This window comes from Lemur catta, chromosome 8 (assembly GCF_020740605.2).
Source record: "Lemur catta isolate mLemCat1 chromosome 8, mLemCat1.pri, whole genome shotgun sequence".
Classification (NCBI taxonomy): Eukaryota; Metazoa; Chordata; class Mammalia; order Primates; family Lemuridae; genus Lemur; species Lemur catta.
In genome coordinates, this window is record NC_059135.1 from 63,826,608 (window position 1) to 63,854,359 (window position 27,752).

General features: G+C 39.3%; 1 protein-coding gene across 9 annotated transcripts in view; it reads left to right on the plus strand.

Moving 5' to 3' along the window:
• Positions 1-18,065, plus strand: part of RBMS1 (RNA binding motif single stranded interacting protein 1) — a 210,886-nt gene extending 192,821 nt beyond the window's left edge. For 6 of the 9 annotated variants that reach the window (XM_045559528.1, XM_045559530.1, XM_045559537.1 and 3 more), the window contains exons 7-15: positions 5,024-5,139; positions 6,037-6,086; positions 6,213-6,306; positions 8,792-8,839; positions 9,739-9,789; positions 11,931-12,041; positions 13,166-13,246; positions 14,539-14,623; positions 15,451-18,065. In XM_045559528.1, coding sequence (XP_045415484.1) covers positions 5,024-5,139; positions 6,037-6,086; positions 6,213-6,306; positions 8,792-8,839; positions 9,739-9,789; positions 11,931-12,041; positions 13,166-13,246; positions 14,539-14,616 — 629 coding nt within the window. In that variant the 3' untranslated portion in view covers positions 14,617-14,623; positions 15,451-18,065. The remainder of the gene's footprint in view (positions 1-5,023; positions 5,140-6,036; positions 6,087-6,212; positions 6,307-8,791; positions 8,840-9,738; positions 9,790-11,930; positions 12,042-13,165; positions 13,247-14,538; positions 14,624-15,450) is intronic. The other 3 variants (XM_045559532.1, XM_045559534.1, XM_045559535.1) reach the window with 3 other exon arrangements.
• The last annotated feature ends 9,687 nt before the right edge of the window (positions 18,066-27,752 follow it).

Genomic DNA, 27,752 nt, shown 5'->3' on the forward strand with positions numbered 1-27,752 from the left:
AGAAGAGTAGTAAATATAGGATATTAAAATATTTATCTTGGGGTGATGGGGGGTATTGAGTTTTTATTTTCTATTTAACATAACTTTAATTTTGTTGAATCATTATTTTGCTAATATACATCCCTTCTTTGGTGGGTTGGGAAGTGAGGTGAGGGAGAATTGTGATAAGAAGGAAAATCAAATCCAGTGGACACAAAGCTAACACATGACTATATTGCAAATGTTGTTTATGCTCTCATCACACTGAGCACGGAATGGCAGCACCATGTAAAGGACAGGAGGAGAAATCAGAACTTAGTCAAACAGTCATGGCAGGAAGAACATCCACAGAGAGAAGCTGTAGCTCTGCCTGTTGGCTGAGTAGGACAATAGAATTTGATGAGAAAACAGGAAACGATATTGTGCACATAAAAAATGGATAATCGTTATTGGATCCGTAGGTTGAAATTTTTTTAAAAGAAGAGACCCAGATAGTTCCTTGCATATTGTTAGTTGAGGAATTTTGAAAGTAGCCAGCATTATCAGAAAGAAAGCTAATTACAGTTGCTGAGTGGACTAGTTTTCCACAAGTGATGGAGAAGCATCTATCAAGGGCAGTTTGCGTTTTACAGAATGTTGATTAGGGTAAAATACTGCTTAACTAGAAATATGGGAGTTTGGAAGGAGTAGTTTCTCCAGCTGTTACCACCGTGAGCGTCTAGGGAAAGCTTGGAGAAGACCTCAGTTAGAGCACACCGAGGAAAAGGCCCATCCTGTTACAGACTGCAGAGAGCTCCAGGCCCTCTGGTAAGATAAGGGAGGAGAACTTGCAGGAGATCCAGCCCTGAGCTACAATGCTTGCTCACAGCAGGCACCATGGAAGTGATTTTTAGTATGAATATCAAGGAAAGACATTCGAGCCCAAATTACTGTAGAGTTTGAGCTTCAGAAGATAGGTAAGGAAAGTATAAATATTTGGTGTTATAACAGTGTTAGTTATAATGGGCTGTAAGTCATCATAAGCATCACCATATGGCTCATAGTCTCTTAGAAGGGATTGTTAGTACCATGAAATCAGGCATTTGTGAAAGATCATCCCCCTCGCAAAGCCCTGTTGAGGGCACATTGGAGAATCCAGGAATGCTATTACCTTAGCTAGCTCTCAAGAGATGCCAGAAAATATGTCAGGCCCTTTTGCCACTTAAAATACCTAGAAATTTCTTAAATCTTTTTTTTTTAATTTCAGCTCTTCATGGGGGTACAAAAGCTCAGGTTATATATAATATGCTTTCATGGAACAAATCTTGTAATAAGTAAAACTTTAAGAACTTATAGGGAGAAGCTGTTTCTCATAATGTCCTTCAAGTAAATGGAAAAGTGATTGTAAAAGAAATACAGCTATTTCTGCATCAAAAGTATTGTGTTTCTAGGTGGCATTTTTATTAAAAACAAATATCTCTACAAACAGTACTCTGCTCCATAAGTGACTAAATGAGTTTTTATAAGATGGGTACACTCTCTTCCCCAGTAAACTGCAAGCCCCAATGAGGCAAGAACCCTGTTTTATCTACCACTATATCCCCAGCCCACGTGTGCCTGCCACGTAGTAGACACTCAATAAAAATTTCAACGGGGGGATGGGCGGGACATGGGCAATATATATAACCTGAACTTTTGTACCCCCATAATAATAAGCTGAAATAAATAAAAAAAAAAAAGAAAAAAATTTCAACTAATAAATAGACCAACAAGAATTTTAATAGAGGAAAGAAGCTGCTAGAAATTTACATTGCTTCACATGAAATACTGGGGCACTCCTATTTCCCTGAAACAAGGAGCTAGCAACCATCTAAAAAATGTGTCATCTCTACTGGTTATAATTCTTTAAAATAAGGAGCTTTTTTTTCTAAGATATGGGACACCTGCCAGTATACAGACTGTTTTAAGTACTTACCTTTTTGCTTTTAAGGGAAAAAAGTATCTTAATGACAGCACAAAATCATGTAGTAAATATAATTCATTTTTGAAAGATTGAACTATATCCTTCCGTTTGTTTCATTTTAAATGATACAATTGCAAACATGTCGTTACCATTTGATGTTTACCTCATCGTTATACATTTTTAGCAGGCTTTATTGTCACCTGAGATTTCTTTTCCTATGACAGGTCAGAGTCTAGATGAATGAAAATATATTAGAAGCGCCTTATCCACAGATAGAGGGATGCTTGGACATTCAGCAAATGTAGAACTTCAGTGCACATCAGGGTCTTGGGACTTCACTGCTTTCATTCACACCTGCCTGCTTAGGTGGCCAAGAGTGAACTTCCAGAATGAATCCTAGCTGGTCATTTTCTCTGAAAGAAATTATGCTAATGGAGGAAAACGATCTGTTCGCATCACTACCTGAGCCAACTAACCTCTTTTTCAAAAAAAGAAAAAGTTAAATTTCCGTCTAGTCACTAATTTTTATAAAATCCTCCAGATAGAAGTGTCTTTTTACAGTGAAGACCTACAAAGTGCCAGTGCCACAGAATTTATTATACTTTGTCTTGCCCTATGGGATTATATGGAGGCAAAAATCTTACCTCTGATGTCACTGGATAAAACATTCAAGGCTATAAGGACCTTTCTAGGTCTGTGGAGAGTAAGATCTTGGCTTTTCTCATCTGAGTTCTTGATTTGTCCTTAGATGTCAAGGTGAAGTGTCCCCCAGCACCACATTCCTTTCTAGATAGACACATGTACATGCTTACACATTGACCCAGGAAAATGAGGGGAGTTTCAGTGCGGTACTTTTTTTTTTTTTTTTTTTTTAGAGATGAGGTCTTGCTCTGTCACCCAGGCTAGAGTACAGTGGCACGATCCTAGCTCACTATAACCTCGAACAACTGGGCTCCTCTTATTTCAGCCTCCTGGGTAGCTAGGGTGCAGGCACATGCCATAATGCCTGGCTAATTTTTTTTTTTTTTTTTTTCGAGACAGGGTCTCACTGTGTTGTCCAGGCTGGTCTTGAATTCCTGGTCCTAAGCAGTCCTCCTGCCTCAACCTCCCAAACTGCTGGGATTACAGGCGTGAGCTACCTGGCCTCAGTGCTGGCATTTTAGGTAGCATTGTTTTGGTTGCCTTCAAAGGCGAGACTGCCTAGTAACTTAAGGGAATTGCAGGTATAAAATAAGTCTTTACTCTCAGAAAGGTTTGACTTTTCCTCCTCCTTTTATTTGGATGCTGTATTCTCTCAGCCCTAGTTTCCATCCGCCTCTTAATGGCTCCGCTATAGAACTAAAAGTGTCCTTAGTGATTAGAAAGCCCTCTTGCCTTGTTTCATCTATTTATTTACTTTCTCTAATTATTGGTAAAGGTACAAATTCCCAAAAACTCAACACCTTTTTTTGAAAAGACAAATAGACTGTTCATCCACAGTTTGGGGTGTGGCCCCAGTCCACCTCCCATCACACCCAGTTTGCCTTAGATGGCAGTTCCTTGTTCAGGAAAGGGGGGGCTTCATCAGAAGGTAAACAAAGGGCCCTTTTGTGGATGGTAAGGCCGAGGCTCGTTGATATTCTTACCAGACACCTAACATTTTTGCTCTTACTCCTGGTACCCATAGTACAGTTGCCATTCAGAAGTGAGCTCATATTCCAACCCATCCCTCTGGAGTGATGCACACTGGGGAGAGAAGAAAGGAGGTCCAAGCAACAGCCTAGATAGCTCACCAAGAAGGAATTACAGTTGGGTTTTTGTTTTGTTTTGCTTTTTGGCAGAGAAGTGTTGAGAGACACTGTTGCTTCCACCCTGTCATTAGTGGGTGGGTAACAGTGATATAAAATAAGAGATGAATTAGGATAATAAGAGGCAAAGAAGAAAGGAGTAAATTTTCCACAAGCAATATTTTTCTCTTCATGGCTATTTAACTTTGAAACAGAACTTGAAAGTAGTAATCATGGTTCTATAGTAGACAAAGGGTAGAATGTGGGAACCAGACAGGAAGGTGTGATTTCCTTTATTACATTAACTAGAAACTTACATAAAAATGCACAACTTTTCGGGAATACTCTGCTATTTCCATTATAGAAAAGCAAAGAAAAGGAAAAGTCACACTGGTAGCCTATTGTGTTGTCTGTCACCTGTTTGTTTTTGTTTGTTTTTTTGTTTTTTTAACTCTAACGAATATGAAGCCTTTAAAATAGCCTCTGTATCTTCTGCTTTTCTGTTTCATTTCTCGGGTTTTCCTTTGGACTATTTTGTGAGTTGGATCTATAGTAAAGCAACACCCAGTGGGATGATTAAAGGCACAGGAAAACCTTTACATAGGGTGGGCAAGCATTTTCAGCTTTCTCACAACAGCTCTCTCTACTGCTGTATCCCCAAAATAAACAAATGAGACCTATTTATATTCACTCATTGATTCCACCAAGGTGTAATAAGTGCCTGCAAAGTGCCGACAATTAGGTACTGAGGATACAGTGATGAAAGAAACGGACAATGACACTGTCCCCGTGGGAGTTACATTCCAGAGGGAGTAAACAGACAGCAGACCAATAACTGCACTCAAATTGTTGCAAATGCTATGGATAAAAATATGATGTGAGAGCAATATAAAGGGGGCTTGTTTTCTACTGGGAGAAATGAAAGGTCTCTCTAAAGAATTATAAAGATAAGCTATGGGAACATTTAACGTTGGGGGAGGGGAGGATGGCACCGTCCTATTTACATCTGAAGATTATTTTCATGATGGTCTAGAGGTGGAATTGGAGAGAGCCCCCAATAAAAAGTGTTTCTACACCTAAAGAAGCACAGATTCCATTGCTTCTTCAGAGTGGTTCTGTAAATGTTTTCATTACATTCTCATTTGGAAATAATAATTAACATGTTATTCTGTACTGTGTTTTCCACCAGTGGATAATTTTATAAGGTTCTGAGTAAGCTTTTGCTTTAAAGTCTTCTATGAATTCCCTTAGAGCACCAGTATTGCTCCTATTAAAAAAGAAATTCAGTTACATTTTGTCATCTGCACTCACAGATGATTTTTCCCCATTTACTCAGCTCCTACAGAACCTTTATTATGTAAGTTTGCGGATGGAGGACAGAAGAAGAGACAGAACCCAAACAAATACATCCCTAATGGAAGGCCATGGCACAGAGAAGGAGAGGTGAGACTTGTAAGTCCTTTCTTGAAAATTTAGTGGGGACATGTAACCGTGAAAGCACCACATGACAAGCTACACAAAAGGCGTCTTGACTTGGCCGCCGCACATCTGAAATAGGTGCCAGGATTAAACCTTCCTACTATACGTTATAATTCAGGTGACATCAAATGAAAACTCTTCCCAATATGTGTGGAAAATAATGATTCTCCAGATGAACAGGTAGTTGGTAGAAACAGCTATGTTTACTGGCTACCTACATGTAAAGTAAAAGGGCATTCTAAACAGAAATACACAAGTGTTTTGGAGGTTTTTTTTAATGTTACGGTTTCTTAAAGGGGTTTATATTTTTAATATTCAAAGATTATCATAAATAACATTAGTAGAATACACAGTATATTTATCATTAAGTTGGGTGTTTTTATTTATTTATTTTGGTTCATTATTTTGAATAGTTTTCTTTATTTAAAGAAAACCCTCAGTTTTTAAATAAAGTGTTGGGCCTCCATTTCCCCATATTTATTTTCCACGAATTGTTATTTAAGAAACAATAACAGCATACTGGTCCAAGAATGTCTGGGGAAAACGTTCTTGACTAGGCACTGTCCGGTGATGGCCACTAGCCACATGTGGCTCTCTGAGCACTTAAAAGGTAGTTAGTATGCTGGAGGGATTGAATTTTTCATCTCATTTTAAATAGTTGCATACGGCTAATGGCTACCATATGGGACAGCACAGGTCTAGAGCTTAATGCTCATATTTAGTATATGGTGTATTTGACTAACAGAAACTACCAGTTTTATCAAATGCTACTAAACTATCACTGTCTTACGCTGCTATGACTCTAAGAAATGGAATTTTTAAATTGTGCCTTTCTAGAGGAATGTTTATATTTCTTTCTCTTTCCCATAGGCTGGAATGACACTTACTTATGACCCAACTACAGCTGCTATACAGAACGGGTATGTCATTAAGGAAAATGCATGATGGCTTGAGGGAAAATGTGAAGGTGGAAAATATCAGACATTTGTTCCATGAATTATTCTATTTAAAGGATTACTTAATAAAGGCTTTTGTGTTTGTTCTAGATTTTATCCTTCACCATACAGTATTGCTACAAACCGAATGATCACTCAAACTTCTATTACACCCTATATTGCATCTCCTGTATCTGCCTACCAGGTTTGTACCTTTAGGATTCATCAGCAGTGTGACAACTTGCGGACCATGAATATCTGCTACGTTTTTATGTGTCTTAAAATTTTGAACATTTATAATGAAATTTAAGTCAAATGTTATGCGGCTTGGATACACAGTTTAGAATAAGCTGCTTTTTATTTGGCAGAGTGATTTTACTTTTATGTATAGGAGAATGTAAAGCAAGGGAAAATGGTTGTCAGTTGTCAGTCCTTGGACTCATAACATTTTAGAATTGGGATGAACCCAAACACTTCCTTCAGCAGTGGGCCCTGCTTTTGGACACCCTGTGTCCCAAAAATTGAAACTTAAGTTAACTGCCATTAGGTAAAATACAGAGTAGGTGTGTACTCTTGCTTTTGTTTATTTATCAGCAGGAACTAATAAAAGAACCAGTAAACATGCTAATACGCAAAGGTGTGTCTCTATTAGGTAGCATTAAATGAGCAGTGCAGATGACATTTGAAGCAATAAAGAAAGGAAGAAAGAAGTGACTTCCTATTTAGGTTATTTTTTGAAGAAGCTTTACCTTAAAATAAATTCCCAACTTAAAAACAAAATCTCATTAAGCACCTTGTAATAATACTGACTTGATTTGATTGCAGGGTTAGCTTCTGTTCTTCATGAACGCAGCGGTACACATGCATTTCCCCTCCCGAATCAGAGTACTCTAACGTGGTTACTGCCGTGGTCTGGACCAGGAACATTATAATGGAGTTCCATTATAGACATGTGGAAGTAGAGTTCTCTTTTGTTGACTGTTGGAATCCTGTGTGGCTTATCAAAATTTTTGTATATTCTTGTTTTTAAAACAATTGAATTAAATGTTGTAATCCTGATTTCTGGGGTTAGGGGACTACAATATGTAATCTAATAGCTGTGTTATTTTACTGCTGTAAACCTCAATTTCCTCATCTTTAAAATGGGGATAATAATAGTTTCTATCTCACAGGTTTGAGAAAGTTATAAGAACTAAATGAGACTATGTATGTAAAGAGCTCAGTCACAGTATCTGGCAAATTCATTATCACTCAATAAATGTTAGCTATGATTATCATCATTAATATGCAGGATTAGTTGGCTCATAATAAAAGTATATTAATTATACTTTTAAAATAATGGATTGGTTGACATAAGCAATATCATAAAGCTGGTTCTGTCTAACAATGGCCTTAAATAACAGAAGTGATTAGATGTGCTAAAAGTGAAATTTTAAAGTAGCATTCCCTTCCTCAGCTTTTAGGTTTTTTAGTCCTCCTTTCCCTGAGTTGCCACTCATTTTCTTTTCTTTATTCTCTCTGGGTGATTATGTCGCTTTGTCGCTTCAATCTGCTGGGCTTAGTATTCACTAATTTAATGCCTCTTCAATTGTTTTGGACTTAATATTCCTACCTTTTCCTTGCCTGTATAAGATTCAGTGAGATCTGCTCTAGTGCATTTTCCCTAATAACAATTCCTATGTCTGCTATTAATAGGTAGTCTTCTTTCTTAACTACCTGAACTTGGAAACCTCTGTCATTTATATGTCACCAAAAATAGGGGCAAGTGTAAGATTGTTCTCAGGCAAATGAAAGATTGTACATATTAATTTGCATTCATGTTGGCATAGATATTACAGCTCTTAAAGCATTGCTCCACCACCTCTTTTTCCTTCTTTAATATAAAAGCAGTGTGCATTTTGATCACAGAATCATTTCATAGAATAAAAAATTAGGAGACCAGTGTTGGTAATAGATTTGATATGGCTAAGTGGAAGGAAACAACATATTATTTCAAAGGCCTGATTTCCTCTCCTGAGCATTCTTTATTTCTCTGAGATGCAGGTGGAATTTTAGTCCATCAGCCTGACACTCATGCCATAGCCTCTCGAGCTGATTCTTAACCCCATATGTTCAAAAACCCAGTAGGCTCATTGAATGAGCTTTAAGTGATCTGTGATCCCCTTAAGTTGTTTGCACAATGTTGCTTGCTTGTGTATGTGCAATTAGTTGGGGGTGGGAGGAAAGGGTTTATTTCTTTCATCAGATTTTCAAAGGGATCCATGACCCTAGAGAGGTTAAGAACCAATGGTAAAGAGTTTATAGAACATAGATTATTATTCCCATTTTATAATTAGGGAAAATTGAGGACTAGAAATTGATAGCAGCTGATTTGCTGCTTTAAAAAGAAAATTGGATTAGATGTCATAGCTCCCTGACCCCATAATGCCATAAGCTATTTTAGATTATTAAGGCCACTGAAACATATAAAAAATGGGAACATCTAGCCCAAATTGAGGTCTGTAAGGAGCTGCTCACCTCCCCGTGATTTATCCTGTGAGGGTCCTGCACTAAACCACCCTGTGCTTATGCAATTGGATTTGAGAAATTGGCATCTGCAGGAAACCACCAATACCCCAGTGGGGAAAGGCTGCAGTCCAGATAACTGAAATGTTAACAAGGCAGAAGCACTTAACTTTGGTCTGCCTTAGGTGGCAAAGGAAACCAGAGAAAACAAGTATCGGGGCTCTGCTATCAAGGTAAATCACAATACATTCTTCCCCCATGACTCTTCCCCATGTCCTCTCTGTAGAATCTCTGAAGTTAACAACAGGGGATAAAATACAAGAGAGTTTTGTTGTTAAGAATTAGAAACTGAAACTTCTTTTAAAATTACATAGACTCTGGAAAGCTCTGGGCATCAAGAAATGGACTGATAAGTTTTTCTTTTAAGTGGCAGACTACACGTGCTTTCTCTCCTGCCACGACACCTGACTCTCACGTCTTATTTCTCATTCCAGAGGGTTTGCTGTGTGGATGCCCTTTTGACTGTAGATGTCAAAATCTAGTTACTAAAGTTTAATTTCCTAAATCTGAATTTCAGATTTTTATTTTCCACACTAACTAGAAATTGTTGACTACCGTACAAGATTTCTAAAACCTAACATTCTGGGTATCAAAGAGAGATTGAATTTGGTTATTCTTGTTAAATAAGCACATAGTAATACTTTAAGGGTTAGCATCTAATAAGATGTGCTAGAATTCTCATTCATCTGTGTTCCTAAAGTACCTAGTTCATACCTTGACTGTAATACATTTCACTAATTTGAGTTGTTTCTATGTTTATCTCCCTTGCTTAGACAGTAAATTTCTTGAGGGTGGGGCCCATGTCTTATTCTCCTTTTTCTCTTTGGTGCCTAATACTCAATAAATACTTCTTGAGTGGGCAAATAGAAATTGTTTCTAAATAATCATTTCATCCCATTCAGAGTGACCAGTTTGCCAAGAACTCTAACTGCCTTAATCTTTTTAATCATTGATAGTGTTGTTTCCTTATTTTCTTTCTGTAGATACTTAGCATGATTAAAAAGAGTTCTAGAGAAATAGGTAAACATTACAATGGAAATCAATATTTCTTTCCACGTCCTCCTTTTTCTAGGTGCAAAGTCCGTCTTGGATGCAACCTCAACCATATATCCTACAGCACCCTGTAAGTTTTTCATCTTAATGTCTGTATTTTATAAGTAAGCTATGTATGTATATTCTCTGGGTTAAAACCATTCGCCAAAGGTGGTGTAGGATTTAGGAGTTGTAAGTATGGACTGTGAGAATGACCTGCGTGCTTGCCATGAGAAGGTCACACATTTGGCCCTGAGCTTTCTAGTAACCGATGCAGAATGGGAATCCTGATAAGCAATGCAGTTCACAATATGTATAAGGTAAAAGCAGATTGGATTGCTTAGGAAAATAACACCGTTCTTGGCCTTAAGTTCAGACAGGACTTTGTCTCAGGATGCCTCCTTAACGTGGACACTGTGCAATGTAAGACCACGTGTATGAAACAGCAATCCAGGGATAACAAGTTCTGAACAAGAAGGTGCTGAGATGACCTTTAAGAAGCAGATAAAGTATGTTTAGGTGATAACACAGGAGATCTGTCCGATAATGTATGTATGTGTGTGTGATGTGTGATATATACACATACACACATATTTATCTATACATATGCACTTGATACACATTCATAAATCCACACAAACCTACACACTATGTATACATAATATGCATCCACTAATCCACACATGCCCATGGCAATCTGTGTCCCTGATACTCTGTGCTACCCTATTTTAGAATGCTTAGAAATCAACCCAGTTTGAATTTGGGGACTTCCTAATACAGTAACTCCTACAGGTGGTGCTAGTCAATGAGAAAAAGGAACAGGAAACACCCCCACCATATTCTGGGCTTCTGAGTCATTTTCATGTTACCAAATACTTTTTGATAATGCACATTAAAAATTGGAAAAATAAAAACATTTCCCATGAAATATATTAATAACAAACATTATCTCTGACACACATATCTTTTTTTCTTTTTGGCAACTTTCAGAGACAAAGACTGCACATATCTCTGTTTACCATCTTTGAAAAGGCATTAGGAGTGTGTGCAGAAGGTTCCTATCTGAGAATTCATTACCTTTTCCCACCCAGATTTAAACTGCATGATTTAAACCAGCATTGAAATACATACACACCTACCTCTGCCCTCAACTATGTACCTAATTATCAATAAATAACAGTATATGTCAAGTATAGTGATGCCAAAACATATATTAGTATTAATATTTATACAGTATGTCAGAATACTTGCATTCTCAGGTAAGTGTGTGATTGCAAAAGTCCAAAAATAAAGAGTTAATTAAATTTTGATTTATACATTCAATGCACCATGATGTAACCATTAAAAATGATAATGACAGCTGTGCAGTAAGTTAGATAACTGCTTGTAATAGAATGCCAGCTTAAGAGCAAAAACCCAGGATACGAAATTGTTGGTGTACTCTGATTGCAACGATGTAGAGAGAGGCAGAGGCTAGAATCTGGCAGTCGTTCCCTGACATTGTTAATAGAGGCTGTATTAGACTGGCTGAGTTATGGGTGATTGTTTTTTCCCTCCTGTTTCCTTAAATATATTTAATTTGATTTTTAATGAACAATTTTTTTTTCAAATAAAAGAATCTGGAATTAGATTATTAATCATATCTGAGTTGGCTTCCTCCCCTAGCACCAAAATGTCACTTAAAGTTCTGAGAAACACCAAGTGAGTGAAGAATGTCCTCTCCATCCCAACGACCTGATCCTGAACCAAATGACTGTATAGAACATTGTCAAACAAAAGACTACATTGATCATTATCTGTTGTTTTGTGACTATAGAAAGCATCAACTGTCATTTTTTTCCTAAGTTTTTTTAAGAAAGTATTTTGTAACCCTAAGCAGCCAATGATAATCGTGGTTTGTGTTTCCTGTTATAGCGCCTCCTGCTGGACTAGCTCGCTTTACAGTTAGGTAAAGTGAAGGGAAAGAGAGATTTGCCTATTACAAGGATTTCTGTGAAGTGAGTGCCAAGATAAAATTTCCCCTAATGCTCCTACAAAACTCTCAGGAAGAGCAATCTAGAAGAAGATGCTTAGGAAACAAAATAAATAATGATAGCTTTGCAAGATTGAGAGAGGTTGTTTTTGCCTCACATTCCTCAACAAACTAAGGCATTTCCTTTGCAAAAGGTAATTATGGAATCTTAATGCCCTCCCTCAGTTTGTCTTATTTTGTTCTTGTCTCCAACTCCCCAGGGTGCCGTGTTAACTCCCTCGATGGAGCACACTATGTCACTACAGCCCGCATCTATGATCAGCCCTCTGGCCCAGCAAATGAGTCATCTGTCACTAGGCAGCACTGGAACAGTAGGTGGCAAATTAATATCATGTGTCTCTGTAAACAGAGGAGGGTAAATTAATGCAGCCCTATCTTCCCTGTCAAATTACAGGCGCTATGATGGCAAAGATTACTTCTGATCCTCTCACTTCCCCACACATTGCCTTCTATAAAGTAAATACTCAGATATTTCTTGACTAATTGGTGAACTGAAAGTCTATACTCAGGGTACCTCTCCTTTACCAGAATATAGCACCAACACATGACCATATGTAGCCTTTATAACTAGTGTCATTCATGATGCTGCGGCTGTGTCACAAAGTAAAAAATGAGGGTAATACAAAGTGGTAAAGGCAGGAAATTTTTCCTCATTTACTTCTTCTTTTATGGAATTTGAGGGCATTGAATCGTGATCTTAATATTGACTTATTTCACCAAGGCCCGGGGAACTCCATTGGGTAATAAGGTTGAGCTGGTACCAGATCAACTTCCAAGTTGGCATGCTTAGCATTTAGGTGGTTTTAATTCAGCTTGTATCTGTGGTAGCTTACAAGAATGAAGGGGGTAGTACATTTTCCCCTTATACACCCAAAGCCAGCAGCAGCTCCTTGTGAAGGCTAAGCTAAGGCCACACACATCCAATAGGATTGACTAGAAATTTCTCCTGCCTTTGGGAAAGGATGACTGTCAGTGTCAGAAAAACAGGTCTCTGCTGTCTAATCTTCAGTGACCTGTTAAAGTTCTAATAAGTCATTTATCCCTTGGGTCTCCATCTGTACAAACAATACTAGGTACTAGTTTAGGGAGCTTCCAAGAAATAACGAGGTCCTTTGAGGAGAGATCTTCTAATATGGCACATCAGCGATACTGAATTATTGAGGATTACAAATTTTTTTGATCTTCACCCATGTGCTTCTTTATTAGTAAATCCAAGGAAAGGTGGGATTTTTAGCTTGACAAATTCAAAAAGTAGAAAGCATTCACTTTGCCTCCCATATGGCATGTTTATGTGCTCTAATTAAGCTTTGAGGTAGCCCATTTAAATTTCTTCTTTGAGACTTGCAAATACATTATACCCATCTCACAATTCCCCAAGTACTCAGAATTTTACATGGTTTACCACCGCCCATTCTGACCTTATTCTTCTTTTCAGTACATGCCTGCAACATCAGCTATGCAAGGAGCCTATCTGCCACAGTATACACACATGCAGACGACAGCGGTTCCTGTTGAGGTTGGTACAGACCATCCAGTGACCATTTTGGCAATTAAGTAGTTTTGGAAATAGGTAAATTAAATAGAACTCAAAGAAAAAAAAAATCTATCAAAAGTCAACTATTTGCATAAAGAATTGTTTAGAGGAAGTATACACATAGAGTGTTATTTTCATCTATAAAATATAATTCTGTCCATACAAATTAGGGTAACAGCATCTAGGTCACACTCCCAAGAAATACTTTCTAAGCTTGTAGTGCATTTCATACTCCTTCAGAGCTCTGACTTGTCTCTGTAAAATGATATTTACAGGCACATTAAGATAAATCTGGAGATCATATCAATAATAATAAGTAATGACGAAAAGAAATCAGTTTTAGTTAAGATACTTATTGGAAAAGAAAAAGCTGATGTTTCAAAACTATAGCAGGGATGAGGAAGAACCTTTGCTTGTTTTTGTAGAGGCTGTTAGTATAGCTAAATAACTCTTAGTTCTTGTTATGGAAGATATGGATGTTGGGATGGAAGAAAGAAGTCTGACATTTGAATTATGATTGGTCGAAAGGCATAGCATTTTCCTGCTAAGTACTATTAGAATTCCAAGGATGTTTATCAGTCCAGTTGATCCTGCCCACTAGGCAGATCCCAAAGGTTCCAGTTCCAAGAAAGGATTGTAGGACTGTGGCTTGCTGCTATTGCTGCTGCTGCTGTTGTATTATTATTATTATTATTGCTTCTGATTTTGCAATTATTGTCAACCTTAATTACCAGAGCCTACAATTTCTTATCTGCAATTCTGAAACCCTAAAATATCTGAAAATAAACATTCTGTTTATAACTGCATTAGCAAAAAACTAGACCTATGGCAAAACCCACCTTGAACTGAGACAAGACAAAATCTTTATCCCACTTACTGTGCTTATTCGTGGGTTTCGGTTTAGAACTATTAATATGTTTGCTAATGAGATACAGCCCTAGAGCCTCCTCAGGGTATTATGATATACAGCACATGCATACCATATTTCAGATTCTAAAATCTGAAAATACTGAATTCCAAACCACATCTGGCCCCAGGAAATAAGAGAATAAGAAATTTGTTTGATAAATTACAGTTTGATAATAATAGACAAGTCATAAACATTTGGATGAGAAGTTCCTTGGGTCTATCAGACATGTCAGCTACTTAGGGAAATAATCAACCTTGAAAGCTCTACATGACATTAAGAAGTGCACTTTAACGAGTGCTTGCTTTTAAGGTGTATGCTGTTGGACTGTCGGGCCTAATACCTTATCTGTTCTGCTTTGTTGTAGGAGGCGAGTGGTCAGCAGCAGGTGGCTGTAGAGACGTCTAATGACCATTCTCCATATACCTTTCAACCTAATAAGTAACTGTGAGGTATGAGGGAAAGGTCTTCGTAACTGTGGGGCTTCACTCAAGCAAAGTCTATGGTTTTGTTTTTTGTTTTAATCAAAATGGTGGTTGGAATAACTCAGACTTGATCATACCACTTTAATCACAGTCAAGGCATCCAATCTTGTTGAAATGTTAAAATCATTGATTTTGTAAATTTGCAGATTAATCATGCCATCCAAAAAGAACAATGCTTTATATTAAAGTCAAATGTATGATTAGTCTCCTCCCTAAAAAAAAAATCTGTAACATCAGAAAACACCAGGTACCAAAATTGTCCTATAATACAACTATCCTGTATTATATTTGTTGTAATATTTATATACTAAAAGATTTATAGCATAAGATGTTGCTTAATCCAGCATTACAAGATTAGCTATATCTTGACTGTGGATTTAGATTATTGTCAGTATCCTTAAATTATAAATTTTTATTCCCAGCTCTCACCTGAACCACAAATTTCAGAACTTTTCACTTTACCATGCAGATTGCAATAAGAACAGCTGTGTAGAATTTAGAACATCCTGGTTTCTGGATTGCCCTGGTGACAATATGTATTGTTGATTTCATAAAGTCACTCTCTGTCTTTAGAGACTCACATGGCTTTAGCTCTGGGTCTTTTAGAGAAGAAAGTATTTTGCAAGTCCTAGATACAAGGCGTTGAAAATAACCGTCATTTCCAGAGTTTGCATTTATCAGTCTACCACCAATGATGCACACAGCCTTTCTCAAACAACAAGAAAGATTACAGAGCTCTGTGGTATATTATACCAAATCTACAAAAGCATTTATCTTTTATTTTTCTCTTCCAGATGTACAGAAGGGTGTTCTTACATGAAGAAGGGTGTGAAGGCTGAACAATCATGGATTTTTCTGATCAATTGTGCTTTAGGAAATTATTGACAGTTTTGCACAGGTTCTTGAAAACGTTATTTATAATGAAATCAACTAAAACTATTTTTGCTATAAGTTCTATAAGGTGCATAAAACCCTTAAATTCATCTAGTAGCTGTTCCCCTGAACAGGTTTATTTTAGTAAAAAAAAAACAAAAAAAAAAAACAAAAACAAAAGATTTTTATCAAATGTTATGATGCAAAAAAAGAAAAAAAAAAAAAGAAAGAAAAGAAAACTTCAATTTTCTGGGTATGCACAAAGACCATGAAGACTTATCCAAGTGCATGACCGGATTTTTGTGGTTTTGTTCATTTTGTGTTTAATTTGTGTTTTTTTTTTTCAGCTGTATGAAATGGGCTTTCTGAAGTTTAATAGTCCGACTTCACCCATGGTATTCTGTGCTTGCCGTGCGAGTGTTGCTGTAATTCAGCGTTGCCGTCAATGTCTCTTTTCTTAGCTTTCCGTTTTTCTTTCAACGTAGTGTGAAGTGTCTTATCCTTTTCTATGAATTCCAATTTGCCTTAACTCTTTTGATGCTGTAGCTGTTTCAGTAAAAGTTAGTTCAAACTAATGATGTAGAATGCTTCGACCAAATGAGCTGGTCTATTATGCCTTGTAAAACAGCAGCATAGGGCTTTTAAAAGGTAGTCAATAAAAGTTGCTGAAATTTTGGCTTTTTTAAATATGTAGTAGGTGTTTTTAATGATTTTTCACATAATGTGTAAGGTAGTGAAATGCAAGAAGGGAAAAATGTTTTGTGTGAAACACATTTTCTGACTGGGGAACTTTTAATAGGGTAAATTGTTTGTAAGGCTGTATGCCAACAGTTTCCTCTGATAGTTTGACTGATTTAGGATATCTGCTGTATGATGCAATGTAAAGTCTTTTTTGCCTTTTTTCAGGAAAAAAAAAACTAACTTGATGTTCTAGATTTAGTGTAGGTAGCGTTGGGGCTGGGGGAGGGGGGTGGGGGAGGGGAGTCACCGAATGTTTTGTCCTTCCTTTATACTAATGATAGTGCTTTAGAATGAGAATTATGCCTGAAATCTGGCAAACCGAAAAATGTTGCTATTGCAACTAAATGGCAAAAGCTAAAAGTAAGGATTTATCTTCAAACATAGGCTGAGATATGAATAGAATCAAAACGATTGGCTACTAGCTCTCTCTCTCTCTCTATTAGGTAAATTTGAAAATAAAAATGACTTGGCACTTTTAAAGGTAACTTCACCAAAGACCGAAGAGCCAGTAACCAGTAGCTCCAACTTGTCTCAGCATCACATCTTCTGTGCTCTTTATTTTTGCCGGACCAGTTTGCGGTTAGGAGAATGTGCCTTTTTTGTACCTTTGCATTTAGGTTTTATAATTTTAATTGATGTATGGACACACACAAACAAAAAAGCATGAAGGAAGATTTGGATCCAAGCAGTGCCACACTTTATGTCATCACTACAAGTGTTCAAGTGTAAAGAAAACCAATTTTGAAACTATGAAATTCCTGATTCATAAATACACAGTTATTTCTACTTTAGTACATATGAGATAATTCACTGTTATTAAAGCTCTTTTATTAAAGCAATTGCATACGTTTTAAAAAGCAATGGTAAATTAAGTTGTCTTCCAAAACTGTGTACTTGTCTGGTCAGCTGTGTATGATCAGTTATCTACCTCAGAGTCTATTTTCTTTTGTGCTGGGACAGGTTGCTGGCCCTCCCTGTTTCCACAGACCAAATCCTCCTAGCTCAGGAGCTAGGGCTAAGCAGTTATTTCTTTCGAGTATTTTTTAGTTCTTAAATTTTATGCTTGTATTTGATTATAGATGTCAGTGACATTTCATAGTTTCAAAGTCCTTGCTGCTCTGAGAAGTGTAGATTCTAGTGAAAATTACATAGTCATAAGAAAAATGTGTTTTTGTTTTTGTTTTTGTTTCCTTTTTTTTTTTTAAAGTTGTGGTATTATTGGTTCTATGCTCCCTGGAACATTACTGCTTTGTGAAAGTCCAGACTGAACGCAGCACCCTCTGTGTACCTAGTACATTTATAAACCGGGTCTCTCACTACTTGATATTTTTGCATTAGTTAAGACAGAAATTTGATAGCTCAGATAGAGGAGAGGGGAAGTCTGCTGCTAGAAATGTCTGAACTAAGTGCCATACTCGTCTGGGTAAGATTTGGGAAACATAACCTCTGTACATAAAAAAATTAAAAAATCAGTTAAACATCACATAGTAGACAGCCATTAAATTATAAAAAAAAATTAATTTATGAAGAAAGACCTTTTGTACAGATTGAAAAAAAGATTTTCATAGAGATATCTATATGATCAAGAGAGTTAATTTTTTATTTTTGTTTTACTAGTGCCACAAACTTGCCAGTGGTAACTTATTTGTCCGGTTCAAGATAACTCTGTAGTTTTCTTTCCTAGGACTTGTTAAAACGCCAAAAGACATTTTTGAACTGTACATTTGATCAGATTGTTAGCTTTTCTGTTTTATTTCTTTTGAGAACCTTTGAATAAAAAACATCTGAAATTTTATTTTTCCTGTCAGTTTTTTTAAAGTAGATTAAACGTGTATCAGAATTTCATTTCATTTCTGATCTCTGCCTTCAGCTCTGCAGATTGGTTTAAAAGTGAGTTGAAAATCGTTAGATTCATTATATCCTCAAAATACATTTTCTTGAAAAGAATTGGAAAACTTTTCCACCCACTTCTTGCTGGGTATTTAAACCCGGGGAGTGCCCCGAGACATCAACCATCAAGTCGCCACATGCTCTCAGAGCACCTCTTGTACCTGTGGAAACCCGAGTGGGGTGGTTCAGAGAAAGTTATGGCTCGTATGGCACCTTTGGGTATAAACCCCACCTTGCTGACACGTCTGAGACTGAGGTGGAATTCCGGGGTTTGAAGAGGGTAAAGAAGGTGGGGCAGTGGCTCTCTGGTCTGCGAGTTTCCCAGTTCCCGCCTGCTGGCTGGGATGAGGGCCCAGCGCGCACCTTGTACCTGGAGCCCCGCGTCCACCCCTTGGCCACGCCTGTCGCGGGCGGCGGCTCTAGAGCTTGGATTCCCCAAATACTAAGTACAAGTACGAGTTCACTAGGAGAACGGGAGAGCCACCCAGCCTGCGCGGGGGCTTAACAGATGTTAAGATCTGACCGATTCTATCCTTCCACCAAGGCAGCCGAGAAGGAAAAGGTCACCGACCCGTCACAACCCCCCTGCCCCGTCCCACCGAAAGCCCGAGAAGTCAAGTGGGTGGGGCGGGAGGAGCTCGGAGGGGAGCGGCAGTCGCCCCCCGCATGGCAGCGGCCCGAGCGGGCACAGCTGGGGCGCCGGGCGCGGCCGCGGGTGGGACCAGCCCCGCCGGGCGGTGGAATCTCGGCCCTGCGAAATGGCTCCGCGGCGTCTCCTGTGCACACGCCCCGGGGCTCTGCAGGGCAGGAGAGTGTTTGAGCTCGAGCCACTAGAGGGAGGGTTTTGTTATTCTTCGGCCGTCAGCTGTGCGCTCTTCAGGCGCGAGAGCCACGTCCCTGGCAGCGGGGGGGACCTGCGGGGGGGACGCTGGGCCGCGAAAACGGGGGTCGGGGGGTCGGGGCTCGGGGCCAGAACCGAAGCAGCGACCGTCACCGTGAGCGCCGCTGAGACGGGGCAGTGACTTAAACGCGCCTTTTAGGGCTCAAGGAAGCCGGGCGCTGGGAAGGAAGCCACACGGCCTGCCACACCACCTGACTCGGGCAAATGAAAGCGCTGGCAGGTACCTGGGCTGCTCAGAATTGGAAACAGGTGGCTTTGGATTAAATACAAACTCTAATGCTATTACTCATTTTTTTTTAACGTGGCTCTGAGAGATGAAGATTTGACCTAGGCTGTTCCAACACTCACGCAAGACACAGATCCTCAAGGAGACTGCAAGTACCTGCGGCCCTCTAAGATCCCTGAGGCCACCTGCCCTGCTCGATCACTCCCCACCTCACATGGCCTACTGTGTCTTTCGCAGATAGCTCTCAAACTCGTTTGTGGAGTCCAAATTGTGTCTTTGAAATTTCCACCTCCCTGCCTTAGTCCTACCAACTGAGATGCCCCAGAGTCAGTCAGTCATACTTCAAATGCAGAAACGTGACTCCACGCTCTGGGTCGAGCATTCCTGCCAGCTTTAACTCTTCCTCAGCAGTCCTGGCTCCACGCTTCACACCATCAGCTCACCTTCCACATGCACCACCAGTGACTCAGGGTAAAACCCAGACCTGGGGAACAACCTGGGGCTTCTATCTCCCCTGCCCTGCCCGATCCTTCTGTTACAAGGTGAAATAGTTTCCTTTTGGACTTTTCAGATATACCATAACTCTTAGAACTTATAGCAATGAAAATCCCTATGTTGCTTTATTTTTTAAATCTCAGTGATTAATTATGATAAAGACATGAAAGGGAATATTATGAAGTCATTTTAGAAGGACGTTTTAATGACATGAAAAGCGCTCAGGATAGAAGGTGAATAAAAAGTGTTAGGAACAAAACCATATAGTGTGATCAAAATTATGAAATAATATTTAAGTATAAAAGACAAGGAGAAAGTGCTTCAAAATAGTTTTGTTTGGGAGGATTATGGGGAGTTTGTATTTTCTTATGTATATTTTTCTGAATTTTTCCAGTTTCCTACAACGAAAACATAACCAGGAAAAAAAATTGTTTTAACAAAGAATGTTGTTGTCAGATCATCCTGAAATTATGCAAGTTGCTATGCTCATATTCCAACTCAGCACATGCTTGATTTTTTGCATTTAGAAGATACCAAACATTGGCAGACACAAAGATGACATGATGTGGTCCCAGTCTTCAAGGGACAATCTCGTAGAGAGATACAAATCTATAAGTGACAATATTGCAAGGATAAGTAAGAAAAGATATAAATAAAGAGCTTTGAGAGCTCTGTATGGGGGGCCAAGATAACACAAACATCTCTCCTGAGATTCTTGGCATTTCCACATTCCCAACCAGTTCCTTTTTTACATCAGAATTCACTTGCGAGCAGCTGTTTTCCTCACTGGTTCCTCCACCTTAAGAGAGATGAAATTGTCAGGCATACAGATGAAATCTTTGGTAGCTCTACTCTTACCAGAAGAAGACTTGGAGCAGATACACAAAGAGCTGACATTCTTTTGTCACTCCTGCTCTGAAAATACTGGGCTGTGTAAAAAGGAAGTATTGTTTTTGTTGTTATTGTTGTTTTTAATCAAGTAGGATGTGAGATACTTTCCAATTAATGTCATTTTTTAACTTCTTTTACCCCCAGATGAATGTTCTCCACATACCAGATTGTGGATTTGCAAATACCTGTATAGTTTTCTGATACCTTCCATTATATATTGAGAACTTTTCTATTTGTTACTTCACAGAATTCTAGGCAGGAATCCCATGTTATCCACTTTGTAACTCATTGTGCTTTGACACATGCTCAAGACCATAAATATTTTTCACAGCCTCTTTGACTCCTACTTTCTCTTAAATACTGAAGAAACTTATTTTTTACCATTATGCATAATTTTCTCCCTAACATTTAATTCAGTTTTACTGAGAAGATTTTATTTCCTTCAACTTTATTCTGGTGATGATCTGTTTCTTTGTTTTACAAACCTTTATTTTACAAAAGTTTGAGGCAACTTTCTACAAAACACCAATAGAAATTTAAAAATCAAGGCATGGGAGGTCAACAGTGGAAAGACATAGAGAGTGCACAGAATGCAACTTTACAGGCCAAAAGGCCTCTCCACCATCACTACAGTTAAACCTCAATAATTATGAGTTTCCTGGCAGCCAAGGTGAAAAGGGAGAAAGTTGGGTGCATCCATAGCTTTTATTGTTAAAAGGAGTAAAGCCTATCAGATCCTCTGGAGAAAGATAGTATTTAGTAACTTTGTATAGGGGGCAGGAGGTACTGGGCATTGTTCACCACACTTCTCCACCAATACAATGACAGTTTCCCAAGGCTATTTCAGATAGGGGCCCCACCATCAAAGTCAAGAGCAGCACAGCAAAGCACGAATCTGTGAAAGTGAACCTGAGAGGCTGTCAATTGATAATGGGTGTTCTGAGTTCTGTTTCTTGTCAAATGTTCTTAGGTGATGTATGTACTTCAATCCTTTCTCAGAGCCCATTGCTATTGACCCTGAAGGACAAAATTGCCTGCAACAGCACAAGTGTTACAGATCCTCCTTTCATTTCCACATTTAGCCCCTCAAGTGGAAAAAGAGATGTAAGCCGCAAGTCCTCCCGCCACTTACTGAGCACTGCAAGCTATGCCTAAGACACCGCCCAGTTTCTTCCATTCCACCTGAAGCAGCAGCTCGTAGTTGCATAGCTGGGCTGGCTGATTCGGGCAGGCGCTCCCTCTCTGGCCAGTGAGTCAGGAAGTAAGATCATGGCACTTTCCATTACCTGGTACTGTAGCTTTCCAAAGGCTCTCATAAATAACAGGGCTTCTCTATTTCACTATCAAAGAACCCTTGAGAGCTGAGGAGAGAGAATAGAAAGCCCCAGGGGTGCGAGCTACAGATAGCCGTCTGTGGCCTACCGTAAACACAAAATATCTGTAAATTCTCACGCTTTCTCCTAAATGAATGGGAATTCTGTGTTTAATTCATAACATATATTTTTCCCCAAAGTGGTTGTGCCATTTGATTTATTAAATATTTTTAAAATTCTGAAACACAAAAGTTGCAAGGACAGGACAAAGAACTTTTATCCTGATTTATGTGAGAGCAAATTACACACCCAATGCTCCATTACCCCCTTCAAACAAGACGTTTTCCTATAGGACCACAGTATGACCATCAAAATAAGGAAAATAACATGGATACATTGCTACCATCTAACCCTGAGACCCCAGTCAAGTTTCACAAATCATCCCAGTAATGTTCTTTGTTGCAAAAAAAAATCCAGTTCAAAATCATACATGGCATTTAGTTGTCATGTCTCTTGAGATTCTCTTAGTCTAAAATAGCTCCTCAGTCCTTCTTTGACTTTTATGACTTTGACACAGTTGGGGATTACAGGCCAGTTATTTTGCAGAGTGTTCTCGGATTGCTTTGTTTGAAGTTTTTGTGCTGTCCACATTTGACGGGATTATCACCAAAGTGAAGTTGTGTTCTCCTCCCTGCACCCCATCAGGAGGTGCATGATTTCAATTGGTCTCATTCCTGACGATGTTCCCTTTGATCACTTAATTAAGGTGGTGTCTGCCAGCCATCTCCACTGTTAAGTTTCTCTTTCCCACTTTGCAATTAATAAGTATTTTTTGAGGAGGTGCTTTAAGACCATGGAAATACCCTAAACATCCTCAAACTTTTAATTTATTCATTTGCTTTGTATAAGGATGGGCTCAGCGTTTCCTATTTTATTCAATGGATTCTGATCAGTTACAGTGTTTATCTGTTTTGTTCAAATTGTCCCCAATTTGGCCAGTGGGAGCCCCTGCAAGCCAGCCTCTGTGTTTCTTAGACATGTCCCCATCATTCTTCAAGCACTGCCTCGCCTTCTGGCACCACAAGGTGTCCCAGGCTCATTTTGGGCTTTCCCTGCCTCGGTCCTGGAATCAGCCATTTCTCCAAAGAGCCTTGGATCCTTTCAGTGGAGAATGGCATTTAGAAGCTAAGATCTGGGCACTGGGTGTCCTCTTTGCTACTGACATGTCATTGTTCCCAAGCCCTGTCAGTAGACAGAGTTAAGGAATATGTGTGTGTGCACATGGACATATGTGTCCACATACATATTTACATCTGTGTTGTCTGCATCTATAAATATCAAAAAACATGAATTTTCACATCCATAACTCCAATTCCAATACAACACCCCAGGGTTCACTTTCCCTTTCCATTTTTGTAAATCTCTTTTCCCATGGCAAGAAACCTGCCTCCCCATATCCTTAATTACGTACTCATTTGATCAATCTCCCATATGTAACTAATCAACCTTTGCTGACGTCACCCACTTTGCCATTCAAACGGCTTAGCCTGGTTCACCCTGCTCAGGCTCGGACACCTCGCTCTCTGGCGGGGTTTGGAGATGGTGAGGAAGCCGGTTCTCCTCCTACTCTCTGCCCAGAAGCTGAAGCGAACCATACATTAAGGAACAGGAGTAATTCTGTCATAAGGTGGTAAGTGCCCTCCAAAGGCCTTTTGTGATGCTGTAAATTTGTCCCATGAAGTCTGCTTGCTTCTCACTGTCATATGGAATGTGCTAAAGGTTTAAAACAGAGTTGAAGAGCAGGAAGGATGTGGAAGTGGAAAATCCAGAAAGGAGATATAAAGAAAACAAAATGAGAGGCTAACATAAAGGAGAGAGAGACAGGAAGGAGAAAAGAAAGACTTAGAAAGGGAGATAGGTAGGAAAATGAATATAAGTAAGCAAAAGTGTAGGAGGAAAAGAAGATAAAAGGAATTGTTGATTAACATCACCTTCCCAAAGCTGTCCCCTGAAGGCTTGGTAAATAGGCTGGTAACAGGCTTGTAAGATACAAGCTCTTGGCCACCAACTTCTCCGTACATTAAATTAAGGAAACAGTGATGTTTCTAAGACGTCAGCAGCCATCTTTGATGCCACAAATCCAACATCCTGCAGAAACTCAAATGCGGCAACCTTCTGATCTTCTCGAGTATTTTTCAAGTTGCCTCCCAGGAGAAGCTAGTCCAACCTCACAGAGCATGGGGACACTTCCTCACCAGCCAACCACCTCGTTAACCATAAGTTAATTCTTAAGTCTCTAGAATCAATGCCTGTGAGTTTTTGAGAATAAAAAGAACTTCCACCCTTTACGGTCATGGGAAAGTATGAATTCCCCATTCTAACCCATCTCATCTGTTTTGTCTTCCAGTTGGTCGTCTCTGCAGCACTGCTCAGTGCTGTCAACCCCATCTGTCCCCACCCCCTGTTCCACCTCATCCTACCTCATTCTCCTCATTCATTCCTCATTTGCGTACAAGAACAGAGAGGGTAGGGCAGAGGGAGGTAGTGCATCTGGGTGTTACTATGAAACTGAGGCGGTACCCATACGTCTCCCTGCCTCACTGTGTTGAGAAGTGGGGACCATGTCTTAGTCTTCAGCGGGTCCTTCCCTTTCCCCAGCCCCAGTCCTAGGGCCTCACACACATAGATACCTAACCTGCCACTTACCCAAACTGCAATTTTATAGCAACTAGCGACAGAGGAGGCACCTTGTTCTTAGAACTCTTTATTGCCATCTGCCAGAAAATTGTCAGAAAGACCCTACAAACCTACAATGACTATATGAATAGCACCCCCTGGAGTTGTGCAATGTGCAACTTTCTCACCATAAGCTGAAATCCATTTGGTGGATAAAGAAAATCCAATACTTAAACCTAATGCTTATATTCATTTTTGCCGATAATTCTAAACTCTTACAGTAGGGTTACCAGAAGTGCTAACAAGGAACAATAATCTAAATTAACATTAATTACTCCCTTTAGGTGAAAGATCCATCAAATACTTATTTAAGTTCAGGCCAGCCAGAAACTGCCAGCAAAGAGGACTTAAATGATTTAATAAAACAGCCAGTGATAGATTTGAATTTTGCCATGGCTTAATGATTTTCTTCCATGTGGAACTAGGAGGCTGCCAGTTCGAAGAGTATAACAGACACAACATCAAAATTTATCCTTCAAGTTGTTCATGATGGGGGGGCTGGAAAGAGAAGACTGACAGTGTTGACCATCCAACTGAGCCCGTGATAAGGGTCACCGCACCGGGTCATGCAGCCTGTGTTTGGCTAAGGAGGGCGAATGGGGAAGTCACCCAAAGCTGTGTACCAAAGAATGCTCTGTCCGGCATAAGGCACTTTTTCTCATTTGTCCACAGGGAATGCCTTTTTCTAATTCTCACAAGAACTAGTGCTGTGTGAAATATTCAAGTTGTTACTACAAAGCTGAGCCTAGTAACTGCAGTTCCCTGAAACCAGCATCTCTTGTGCAATCCACAAAACTGAACACCCTGGCTCATGCTGATCATTACTTCTTTCCTTCTTTCTGTGTTAAATCATTCATAACACTATAGGTCAACGAAACCTATTTTCTAAATTCAGCAGCGACTTTGTGAGCTGCATACTCTGTTTGCTCCTGCAGATTACTCTTTATTCCTGTCTGTATCCCAGGAGACTGACACTTACTGCAGGGCTGGCATTAAACAGGCTTGCTTGCCTCTGCCTTCCATTTGAGTTTGGCCGATGAGCGGTGCTGGAGACCAGTGGGCTGCCAGGAGGGCTGGAGGAAGAATCAATCAAGGTGCTGTTGCCTAGCTTCCTCGGCGTGTGCCACAGATTGACATTGTACCTGTCATGGGCTGAATTGTGTTCCCCCAAATTCATATGTTGAATCTCTCACCCCCGCTATCTCAGAATATGACTGTATTTGGAGACAGGGCCTTAAAGAAGGCATTTAAGTTAAAATGAGATTATTAGTTGGAGTCCTAATCCAATATGACTCATGGCCTTATAGGAGGAGGAAATCTGGACACAGATACATGCACAAAGTCCCTGTGAAAACATAGAAGGTGGTAAGGAGAGAGGCTTCAGAAGAAACCAACCTTCCCAGCACCTTGGTCTTGGACTTCTGGCCTTTAGAATTGTGAGAAATAGATTTCTGTGGTTTTAGCCACCCAATCTGTGCTATTATGGCAGTCGGAGCAAACTCATACAGTCCCTACAGCAAAGTCACGGTTACAGTTCCTGCTCCCTCCCCTAGAGCTACAGCTCTCTCCCTGGGCTTGGGTCGGCATCCTCCCTTACCCCTGCAGGCTTAGGGGAAGGCAGGGAAGTCTCTCTGCCATTGCTTACCTATCACTGCCGGCTTTCCTGAACTGTGCCCAGGCCTTTGTTAACTGCCTTTATTAAACTCTCTCCAATGACCTCATTCACGTGCACCAGGTGTTGGTGTTACTTGCAGGAACTCAGATAAATCCAGTTTCCCTCACAATTGGCCTGGGCTGTTCATAAAATGTAAATCCTACCTAGCAGAAACAAACCAAAATGGCTCATGGGGTGAGCCTCTTCTGTCACATTCCTGTGTGAAAAGCATTTTCTAAAATTTCCATGGTGACAAGAAGCTGTGGAAATATGCAACCTCTCTGCAAAAATGAAGACACTGAATTTGTCCAGCCAAGGTAACATTGATATTGTATAAGTGAGTGAGAAAGTGACTGCTTTGAAAAAAGAAATTCATGCCATCAAGAAAACACTTTGAATGCAGGTATTTTGAATTATTTTCAAAAATTTGGTTCTGAAAACAATGTTACCTCTATTAAAAATTCTGATGTACACTTTTAAAAACTGAGAAATGGGATTTTTCTAAATTATTTAAACATCTTTCAAATGTACAATTTCAGAGAGCTTTGAGCATCTCTCTCTCTCTCCCTATCTATCTATGTAAAAAGGCATTAACCAGACTTCCTTGTCTTCTGCCTTTCTCGGTATTTGGCCAGTGGGAAGCACTTTTGATTAGATTATGAACTATTGATTGGCACCAAGGCAGATGAAAATTTATTACTAAACTGTCAACAGAACCTTTGCATAGCTGGTGGATATGACTGAAAAAATGAGTGACAACTTAGTAATTATGGCCAGTACGGCCCTTCTTGCATTATTTCTGTAGCATTGTTTTAGCCATGATAGTCACTAAAACCAGGTATCAAAATAGACTGAGCTTAGAAGCACACTTTTGAATCATATCACAAAGTGTTAAACTAGACTTTTCAAATGAAGCATATTCAGTTGAGACACATATAAATATAAAATGAGCATACAACCTTAATAGGAGAGTAAAAAGCAACAAGGGTTTTTGTACCATCAAGAAAATGAACAACATCATTTCATCTTTGTATGTTTTTAATTACCAAAATACATTACTTCAGTAGTACATGTATGTAAGTTACAAATAAATTACAAGTATTGGGAATATCTGCTCAAAATCTTTTACTAAAACAGGTGAGCCATCCAAAGAGCTTGGAGACTGCTGAGCTTTAAACCATAAGAGGCTATAAAAAAATTAAAAAAAAAAAAACTACTGTACCCAGAATCTTAGAACTTCAGAGTCACAAATTCTGCCTTGTTCAAACCGACTTCAAAGGAGACAAAAAGGGGGTGGGTTGGGACTGTGAGGGGGGAACAGCCGGCACCAGGAAGCCGTCCCACATTAGTCAGGAGAACCACGAGCTCTTAGAAAG